This window comes from Arachis duranensis, chromosome 10, assembly GCF_000817695.3.
Source record: "Arachis duranensis cultivar V14167 chromosome 10, aradu.V14167.gnm2.J7QH, whole genome shotgun sequence".
Classification (NCBI taxonomy): Eukaryota; Viridiplantae; Streptophyta; class Magnoliopsida; order Fabales; family Fabaceae; genus Arachis; species Arachis duranensis.
In genome coordinates, this window is record NC_029781.3 from 89,942,448 (window position 1) to 89,953,375 (window position 10,928).

At 34.0% G+C, this 10,928-nt stretch overlaps 1 protein-coding gene across 19 annotated transcripts; it reads right to left on the reverse strand.

Moving 5' to 3' along the window:
- Positions 1-4,987: 4,987 nt before the first annotated feature.
- On the reverse strand, positions 4,988-10,394 carry LOC107470731 (hexokinase-1). Of its 19 annotated transcripts, none has more exons than XR_008004080.1 (12): positions 9,766-10,394; positions 9,557-9,627; positions 9,159-9,220; positions 8,964-9,038; positions 8,666-8,821; positions 8,435-8,533; positions 8,219-8,349; positions 7,886-8,072; positions 7,675-7,751; positions 7,051-7,128; positions 6,169-6,226; positions 4,988-5,001 (listed from the first exon to the last, which is right to left on the reverse strand). XR_008004080.1 is itself a non-coding variant. In XM_021133661.2 (8 exons), exons 3-8 carry the CDS (start codon positions 9,183-9,185, stop codon positions 8,066-8,068), a joined length of 495 nt encoding a protein of 164 aa, XP_020989320.1. In that variant the 5' UTR covers positions 9,186-9,220; positions 9,557-9,627; positions 9,766-10,394; the 3' UTR covers positions 7,778-8,065. The 19 variants fall into 19 exon arrangements, 1 of the variants encoding a protein (XP_020989320.1); XR_008004081.1 differs by having other exon boundaries at positions 4,989-5,001; positions 6,169-6,297; positions 7,660-7,751; XR_008004084.1 differs by lacking the exon at positions 4,988-5,001 and adding an exon at positions 9,353-9,456 and having other exon boundaries at positions 6,169-6,297; positions 7,660-7,751.
- Between the last annotated feature and the right edge of the window lie 534 nt (positions 10,395-10,928).

The following is a 10,928-nucleotide window of genomic DNA, read 5'->3' on the forward strand; positions in this document are numbered from 1 at the left end:
CAATCTCCTTTCCATTAAAATAGCATTGTTAGAAGTAATGTCCTCATCCATATTTTCGTGAACTAATACATCTAGCCACTTGAAATACTTGCAATATGGGATGGGTGCCTGGAAATAAAAAATTTTGATTGTTAAAAAAAAATCAAAATTACATAAAATTTTTCAAATTTAAGAAATATACAAAAAAATCAATACTTACATTGTAATTAGGGTATCCCAAGAAGAACCTATTCGGATTAAGTTCTGTGCAAGATTGGAAGAGAATTGCATAAGACCCACAGTGACATTTTGGAGATATGAATTTCTTCTTTCTTGGCTGCCCAACTCTTCCAGAAGAAAAGGTGCATCACTTACTCTCTTCGCCAATACTATAACCACGCAGGTTGCGACTCCTAGTTTCCGAAGAATGATCTTCATGGCTCATGGTGGTAGATAGTTAGGGTTCTACACAAGAAAGAACGAGGAAGAGGCGTTTAGGGCTCATCATGTTCTGTAAAGTGCAGATAAAATACGAAATTATATTTTCAAAAAATTGTCAGGGACCGAATTGGGTGATTCATTAATATGCCAATCCAAGATGGTACTTAACGGACACATCACCATCTTAACTTGCCACGTATTCACGTTCCGTTAACCCCAAAAATAAATTATTGACGTAGGGGCTAATTTGTCTCACGAAAAAAATTTCAGGGACCGGAATGTAATTTTTTTTCTAGGAGCCTCATTATCTTTTGCAAAAATTGTCAGGAGCTGGACTGGGTATTTACCAATGTTCTGAAAACCGGACCGGACCGGCCGGTTCAACCGGGTTAACCGGAAACCGGTCACCTAACCGGTCCGGTCCACCTATAAAACCGTGCTGTCAAAAACCGGTCAAAAAACCGGTCGAACCGGTGGTTAACCGGTAAACCGGACGAACCGGCCCGGTTTTTTCAAGTACCGGTTTTTCTCCAGTCAATGAAAACGGCGTCGTTTGTTTTTTTTTTTTAAAAGAAAAAGAAAAAATGCCGAAGAGTGAAGAATGCGTTGCAGCCAACCCTAAATCCCTAATCACTAATCAATTAAACTCTTCCAAGAAGGCAAGAACACTCCCACTCCCAAAGTCCCAACCCTAAGCTCTTCTAGGCTGGAGCTTCTGCATGCAAAGGAGAACCGACACCGTGAATCGAGGGTCACTGTCGCGGGTAGTCCGTCACCGTCGCGGCTCGCCGCGGGTCATCGCTCACCGCCGCAGGTCGTCGCTCACGGTTCTGTTCTCTATTTCGAGGCTCGAGCTTCTGGCCTTCTGTTCTCTACTTCATCTTGCAGTAAGTTCTGGTTTCTGGCTCTTTCTTCTGTTCTTGGCTTCTTGCTGTTTTCATTTTTTGTTCTGGGCTTCTGATCTTCCGTTTATATTCCTGTAATTTTTTTATTTTGTTTCTGGCTTCTGTTCTTCTGTTCATTTTTTGTTCTGGGCTTCTGTTCTTGACTTCTTGTGTTCATATTCTGTTTTTATTCCTGGCTTCTGTTCTTCTTCAATATATCAATGATTATATGATTAATGAAATGTTAAATAAATTTGTTGCATGTTGAATTTGAGAATTAATTTGATGTATGTTGAATTTGAGAATTTTGCTCTGCTCTGTTCTTCTATTTCATTTTGTTTTCAATTCTGCGCTGTTCAATTTAAATGGAACAGTCACAAAATGATCATCAACAACAACATAATGTTGTACAAGAAATTTGGATTTTTTATTTGCGTTTTACAGAAATTTTCAATTTGTTTAGTGTGCAATAGCATTGCTATACTTTGTACTACGGTAGATAATTTTCTATGTCAATTGATAAAGTGTGTGTTCAGGCCCATTGTTGGTCCAAACCCTATAACAGAACTTTGTTATGAATGAATGATCTTGTTTTCAATGGATGCTGATTGTTGCTTGTGTGGTTTATTTGTTACAGAAAGTACAAAAGACTCTTTTGCAATCCGATGTTCACTCAAAATCTGCTTGAGCTTTTTATTTATTTTGAATGTTATATAGAATATTTTGGATTCTAGATTCTGGATTTTTTTTCAATGCTATATTCAATGTTGTGATTTGTATATTGAATTTTTTTTTATAATTTCACTGTATATTTAATTAAACCGGTTTAACCACGGTTCGACTCCGGTCAGACCAATGAACCACTGAACCAGTCACTTGACCGGTTCAATGACCGGTCCGGTTCTCAGAACCTTGGTATTTACTCATTCAAATAATTTTAGATTCAAGTTACGATCACTCTACTCATATACCCAATAACGAAGCCAAAATTTTTTAACAAAGATAATATAAAAAAATAATAAAAAATTAACATGTATATTTAGATATCCAAAATTTAAAGCCTTGAGGTATGTCAAGGCCTTGGCAACCTTTATATGTAGGGTTCAAATTCTTGTATCAACATTTTAGAAAAATAGCTGTGTTTTAACGTCATAATGACATCATCAGTGTGCAGTTGACCGGTTCGCTTAAATTGCGGTTTGTACTAATTTTGATTGGCTTTCTATCTTAAACGGTCAAAATATTCAACCGAGTGAACTGCATAAAGATTCGGTTTTTGATTTTCTGATTGAACTGATCAATCTGGTTTAATTTTTATAACTATGTCATAAAGCATTATACCAAAAAAAAATCCATCAAGCAAAGCAGGTTGAAAAAAGGTGATAACCACTACACAAGGATTATTCTATCCTAAACCCAATAAACTTCATTTTGAGCTCTATAAATACCACGTCAATCCAAATAATTTTATATTCAAATTATGATCACTTTATTCATATACCTAGTGACGGATTCAAAAAATCTTAGCTGCGGGAGCAAAAATAATATAGAAAAATAATTAAAAAAATTAACATGTATCTTTAGATATCAGAAATTTAAAGCCTTAATTAGGATATGTCTAAGCCTTGGCAACCTTTATATGCAAGGTTCAAATCCTTGTTTCAATACTTTAGAAAAATAGTTGCACACTGATGTCATGATGACATCAACAACGTGTAGTTGATTGCGGGTTGACTGATTCAATTTAGTTATGGTTTATATCGATTTTGATTGGTTTTCTATCTTAAGCGGTTAGAATATTCAACCGAATTCGATAAGAATCTGGTCTTTTGATTTTTTTTATTGAATCAGTTAGTGTGGTTTAATTTTTATAACTATGCCACCCAACATTCTACCGAAAAAAAACTTTCCACCAAGCAAAATGGTTTGAAAAGAAGGTAATAACCACTACACGACCAACAAGGTTATTCTACCTTAAACCCAGTATACTCCATTTCAAGCTATATACATACCACGCCTATCCAAATTAAATACTTTTAGATTCAAGTTAATATCATTTTACTCATATGCCTAGTGATGGATCTAAAAAATTTTAGTGGTGAAGGTAAAAATAATATAGAAAAATAAAAAAAATTAACGTGTATATTTAATAATTAGATATCCAAAATTTAAAGCATATTAGTTATATTTTTAATAATTTAATTAACACAAAAAATTATATAATTCAAAAATATTTTTTCATTTCAATATTTTAAAAATATTACATAATATGTTTGTCATTAATATGTAGTGCTTTGTTAGATATTTCGTATCCATTAAATATATATTATATATATCAATTAAATTATTATTATTATTTGTTTTATAATTTTAATAGATTAAATTTATATAAAATAATAACTTTTTTATTGTGTTGATATTTAGTAACATAAATTTTTTTACATATAAATAAAATAAAAAATATTATTTATATACCAAAATTTAGTTATCAAAGTTATAGCTCATTTTTAATAAATAAGAATTTGAATATATATTTTATATATGTGACTAATACACAACTAGAAAATGGATAAATACAGATAGATTTATAAATAGATTTAGTCTTTATTACAGATGAATTTTTGGTTACCGACGAAATTACCGACGGATTTTGACCCTCTGTAAAAGCCCCGTCGGAAATTATTTACCGACAGATTTTTACTAGTTACCGACAGATTTCCCTCTGTAAATTCTCCCTCCATTTCTTGAAGGCGACAAACTTACAGACGAATTTTCCGTCTGTAATTACAGACTGATTTTCAGACGGATTTTCTGTCTAGGCAGATTTTCAGACGGATTTTCCGTCTATAATTACAGGCGAATTTTCAGACGAATTTTTTGTCTCTAATTACAGGCAGATTTTTAGACGAATTTTTCGTCTGTAATTACAGACGGATTTTTCGACAGATTTTTTGTCTGTAATTTAAACTTTGGAAAATCATGATTACAGACTGAAAATTCATCTGTAAATCCATCTGTAAAGTAAAATAGACTTTTTTTTACTTTTTCTAATTACAAAATAAACTTGTTTTTATACAAAATAAATATAAATTTAATACAAATTTTTATCTAATTTATATTCGAATATTTACAATATTTCAAAAAATAAACAAATTCATCGTATTAAAAATAAACAATATTTACAATAAATTATTCAATATGAATTGAAGATACAGCTGCAGTAATTTCATTTGTTCTAGGGTCAGCACTTTCTAAAGAAACGCCACAAGGATCTTCTTTAACCAGAAGGGCAAGAACATTGAGTGAGCTCCATGTTTTTGTCACATTGCTGCTTGAATCTCGCAAAGTAACAGCAAAGACAGCATCAAATCTTCCTGCTCCTGGAACTCCAGCCAACAAAACTCCTTCCAAGTTCATCAGTGCAGCATCTAAGTTTTGTTTGTGATTTTGGTTCAATCTGCAGGAATTGCAAGGAAAGAGTAGTGATATTCTACCAGCAGATATAATTTATAATCAATATCATTCAATTAGAAGAAGCCTAATAATAAGTGCCAAATCAATGAAAGGAACTTACAGGAACACCTGCAGCCTCACCCATTAGGCGCATATGATATCTAATCCCAAGCATAGCTTCTTTTGCACCTAGCAATGCTTTAATAACTGCTTCCTTGTTGGGTTCAGAAGCTTGCTCTATCCACTGTGAGAATTGTATTTTCAACATCAACACAAGAAGAAAAGCAAGAACATGAGAGCCTGAAGTGTAGTCTCAAGAACATGATATCACATATGTGCATTAGAAATTCAGTCACACCACTTGAAACTGAAAACCAGACAAATAGTAAAGTAGGATATATAATCTCTTTCAAACCCATCAAAAGTCAACTTAATTCTATAAGTCTAATAGTAAAGATGTCCTATCTCATTAAAATAACTAATAAACAGGAAAGTAGAAATTTAATCTAATGCAAGGTATACCATAAGGCCAAAATGTTCTAGTTATTTAACAGTGAGCATTATCAATCAGTTTACTCTACATCCACAGGAGTAAAAATTCTAATTTTGATGTTACTTCCATTAATTAAACAACCACAAATGATTTGAAAGAAATATCTTTTCTGATCTGAGCTTGCTGCAGCTATCAATCATAGATTTATATGCATCCCATTGTTCCTTTGCTAAAGTCTATCACAGCTATTAATCACATATCTCCAATTTTAGAATTCAGATTCAGAATATAAAATTGCAGAATTGAAGTCTACAACAGCAAAAGATTCAGAATCAGCAAGGAATCTAAAACTTACAGAAGAAGTTCACATCAAAGGAGAAGGAGACTCATCAGATTTCAATTTTACATTTTAACCTCAACAACAAACAAAATCAACAGAGCTGGCAGATCGAGCAATAATTCAGCATTCATTTTTGTCTATTTATGCAGAAAATAAAGAAGAAGCAACAGACCTGGCTGAAGAAGAAGAAGAAGAAGAAGAAGAAGAAGAAGAAGAAGAATAATAATAATAATAATAATAATAATAATCCCACCTAGTTATGCAGGCAAAAATACAAACAGATAGAGGACATCTATTATATTAGCCAGACATTTCTACCATTATTTACAGGAACTCATACCCTTGATTCTATAGAGATCTAACAAAAAGAAAATTGCACAATTGCCGCAAATTCACTATAAACTGAATTCAAATGGTTCCAGAGCAAATTATAATCAGCTTTCAATTCTAATTGTTCCATTACCACTACTAAGAAAAAGGTTGCAAATTTCACATTCTCCAATTAGAAAAACCAAAACCCAGATTCCAAAATGTGATTTTTATGTATGTGTGCAACAAGAACCAAATAGAAAGCTAACCAGGTATCAGAAATGGCGGCAAACTTGGCGAGCTCGTTGTCCTTCAAGAAAGATGGACCTGAATGAGGATCTTTATCATTAGCTTTGGAACTCTGAGAGGGAGAAGGTGATGGAGCATGGGAGAAGCATCTAGTGTTGGTGAGATGCAGAGTGGAATTAGCAAGGATTACACAGACTAGAAAGGGTTACACAAACTTTTGGAATGCGAAAAAGCCAAAAAAAAAAATGAAGCCAATTCTTGAAGCTACATTCTTTAGCCTACACGAATAAGCAAATAATATTTTAAAGTTTTGGCTAAAAATTAAAGAATGCTAAAAATGAGATAAATTTTGGCTAATTTTTAATATAAATAAAATCAAAACAAATCGGATATTCCAACTGCTTAAGGAGCACTGCAGCTTCAGCTCTCTTTTGTATTGATTCAGAATTTGAAAATAGCTTTCCATGGTTAGAGGGGGAAAAAGTCAAATTGTAGCATCAGTTATCCTTTCCAGTAAAACATTAGAGATTTTAAGTTAACTGTAATCTATATACTTTTAAGTCTTAGCCATGTTTAGAAGGATAGCTAATGTCAGCTAATCCTATTGAATATTATTAGTTAGTAAAATGGTAGTTGGTCACTAAGTACGTTCAGCCAATCCTCACTCGACAGCTCGAAACATATAGCAATTCAACAAGGGCATTATATATGCCAATGTATAAGTTGATAAGGGAGGCAGAGAAACACAAATCAACACTTAAATAAAGCAAATTATAGAGGTATAAAAGATTAAACTAAGTCACAAGAGTAACAAAATAGATAAATGCATCTAAGCTGGCCCCAGGCTTGTTTTGCTTGATTGGCCCAAGTCCAAAGGCTTGGCAAAGGTGAAGGAACAAAACCTGCAAGTTTTTAACTATTGTATCCATTGCTTCCTCAGAGGCTAGCTTGCAATCCTGGAAAGATGAATCTCCATATGCCTAAGACAGAGAAGAACAAACTAAGATATTTCATCAACTATCATAAGCATGTTCCTGGTAAGGAAAAAAACTACTTAAGTATACGCTTAAATAATTAAAATTAGTTACCACAGTGTAAAATATCAAACATTTTAAGAGGGGAAAAAAGGAGACAACAATGACCAAGAAAATATAGTCTGTGAACCCATACAAGCATTTATTGAAGATGACCATGGTAAAAATGTCTTACTTGTAGACAGGACCTAAATTTTATTGAAGATGACCATAGTAAGCATTCATACAAGCACTAATTCAATCAACAGAGTAGCAAACACCTAAATTTTAAATAGAGAAACTATTCCAGTTTTTTAAATACTTTCTCACCTCTCCCTGGAATTAAGTTCATCACCTAAACATAATCTCAAGATAAAATAGAAAATCCATAGCACCAAAATGACAGCCAACAAATAACAGCAACTAATTGTTTCACAACATCTGTGAAACCAAGCAAAATGCAAGGAAAATTCTAAAGCCTCAACTATAGACTATAACCTTTATATGACATACTCGCTCTCTATTAGTCACAAATGTTCCACCTTTCTCAGGATTTTGTGCTGTCTCCTGCACTCCATTCAAGAGAGAACCTATAAAGAGTGATATCTAGTTTTATTTAAACTCCTTATATATCCAAAGCATCCTAATTATACTCAACATAATAAGAGTCATAAACAAATAAACTCTAAAAAGGGAAAAATGATGGAAAAAAAGTTGTTCTCACCGTTGTGCTAGAGCTTTCAAATCTTCATGCAGTATCAATATATAGATGCCTTGATTGTGTACAATAATGAAGAGCAGAAGCAGCATAAACACAGATAATAATGATATACCTTGAAGGCGAAACAGTGGAAGGTTCACAACAGAATCACCATCCAAGAAAGCTGTTCTGTAGCGAGTGTCTTCAATTTCTGTGGCATGCAAGTATTATTAATTAGGTTAAACAGAAATGCATTTCTCTTCATAAAAAACTAACGTATATAAAAAAACAATCTCACTGCAAGGGAGGCAGCACAACTTCTTGTAATACTTGAGTATAATTAACTAGCATGCATACCTGAGTATGAAAGCAACTCTCAACTTGAGGGGAACTGTATCTCCGAAAAAGTCAGCTTCTTCAGCCATCTTCAATAAAGCTATCCTTACAATGTCCCCCAAATACATACCAGAAATCAACTTCTCAAATATCTGTGAACAATAGTGGAAGAATATTACAGAATTACACATTCTGGTTAAAGCTTTAAACCAATGACTATAACGTGATGATCTTGACCTGCTCTCCAGGGTTTAAGCTCTCAGCATCTACAGCTACGTCATATTCTGTTAGAGGAAGATGTGAGGATCGGAAATTACCCCACTCCATGTTTATAACCTGCAGTATTTACATGTAATCAGAGCATGCTTTATACCAGCAAATGGTGACGCTAGCTCTAGTATGATAGTAAAGTAAAGATATTTCTAACATGCAAGACAATGACAATCATAAATAGTATAACCTACTTACCATGTCTCCTGATTTTGGGAGAGGGCCATGCCATTTTGGAATAGCATTTGCACGTTCCACATATGCTGCATTTGTCCCTGTACCAAGGATCACAGCAGCAATGACATCCTGATTGTAGAATCTGCCTCCAGCTAGTGTTCCAATGGTATCATTAACCTAATGCAAAATCACCGAGTTAGTCTGGTGTACAGCCTTATTAGTCCAAACTTTCTATCAAACACAAACTTGAAACCATCATTCTCAAGTCCATATATTAAAAATTATTACTTAATCCTGAAGAGAGGTTAGTGGTACTGACTAGAGCTAAAACTCGCATATCCAAGCCAATTTTTTGCATCGACTTGGTTAGTTCTCCCACGACATCTTCTCCAACCTACAAATCAGAACATAAAGGAAAAAACTATCCGGTTACATGCTAATGAGAGAACAGCTGACTAAAAGAGAAATTGGTATTAAAGAAGTCTATTAGTATTCTAAGGATCATAGGGTTCACCATAAAAGAAGTCTGGAACAACCACATAGTAACTAGAAGCTGCAATCTTGTCTGCAAACTTCCTAAACAACAAAAGATGAACAATGTTATTTAGGACAGGAACACATTGAGATGGAAACAAAGATAATTGACAATAAGAGCAGATTGAATCAGATTAGCCTCCTGCTTCTATTGGTAGTAAAATTTATCAAAACCTTCAGAAATTTTAAGTGAAAGATAGCGAGGCTTTAATCTTAGCAAGTATCCTCAAATAAGAAAAGCTTATACTTTCCCTTCTTGTCAATTTTTATTAAGTCAACTGTCAAACAAGAACACATTCAAATAATTAGGATAAAGCAACAAAATTTGGTTTAATGAGGAGAAATAAGCTACAAGACATGTCCTGAATATTAACTCACCTCCAAATCAACATATGAGGGATTTCTTCCTATTGATTTAAAAAATTTGTCAAGACCACTTGCATTTAGAGCTGCAATTTAAAGAATCAGACTTTATATATCAGTGTAACTATAGCAATGCATAATGGATCTAACAAAGGACCTATTAACTTCTGTCTTATGTCAAATTAGACAGGAGAAAGATAGCACTAGGGTTTAAAAGAAGTTACCAGGGTCACACAAGGGAAGCTGGTCTTTGCCAGAGAAGAAGTTACCAACGGAGTCAACTATCATTCCGAGCTTCGCTTCAAGCTTCGCCATTCAACAACAACCACCGAGTTTTCACCGAGTTGGGCTGAGGTTTTCACGAATCGCTGCAGACATGACCGACAAAAAAATCTCTTTCTTCGCTGATAGTAAAATAATTGATAAACCTACACCAAGCTCAATCAGCATCAACAACAACAAGAAGATAGAAATTGCGAAGAAAAATTGATAAACCTAAAATTGGCACAGAAAAATTGAGCTCTAAGCACTAAAATCACAAAATCAGATTATACTTGAAATTCACTAAGGGAGCAAACGCAACAAGAGCGGCAGCGGAGAGAGCTCTGTGACAACGGCGATGAAGGGAGCACGACGCAACGAGAGCGGCGGAGGGAGCTCTGCAACGATGGCGACCAAGGGAGGAGACGACACGAGAGCGACAGCGGAAGGAGCTCGTGCGACGCAAGGGATGACAGAGAGATAGTGCGATGCGAACGGCGGCAATGGCGAAAGAAGCTCGTGCGACCAGAGAAGAAGCAGCTCGTGAGGAAGAAGCTCGTGTGTGAAGTGTGAATGAATGTGTGTGAATTGTGAATGAAGCTCGAGACATTAGGTTAAGTTAGTTTTAAATCAATATTTTTTTACGAAAAATTTTAAATTACAGACGAAAAATCTGTTTGTAATAATTTAATAAATCCGTCTGTAATAGATTTGCATTTTATTAAATTATTACAGACGGATTTTTCGTCTGTAACCATTTCTCTCGGAAAAAAATTTTTCGACGGAATTATCGACAAATTCTCTTTTCCGTCTGTAATTTATACTAATCTATTTTTTTTTCGACAAAAAAATCCCTCTAAAATTTTTTCTGTATTTCTGTGGGATAAAATTTGTCGGAAATATCTGTCTATAATAACTAGTTTTTTAGTAGTGAATTTCTTTTCAATATTTGTTCTCTACTCTACTGCGGTAGAGATCCCTTTAATTAATACTTTCTTTTCTATCTGCTCTACTGTGGTAGACATTTATTAAAATCTTTTCAGTCACTGCTCTCTGCTCTTTTGTGGCAGAGATCCTTTTACTTAATATATCCTTCTTTTTTTTCTTTTTCTTTTCTTTACTTTCT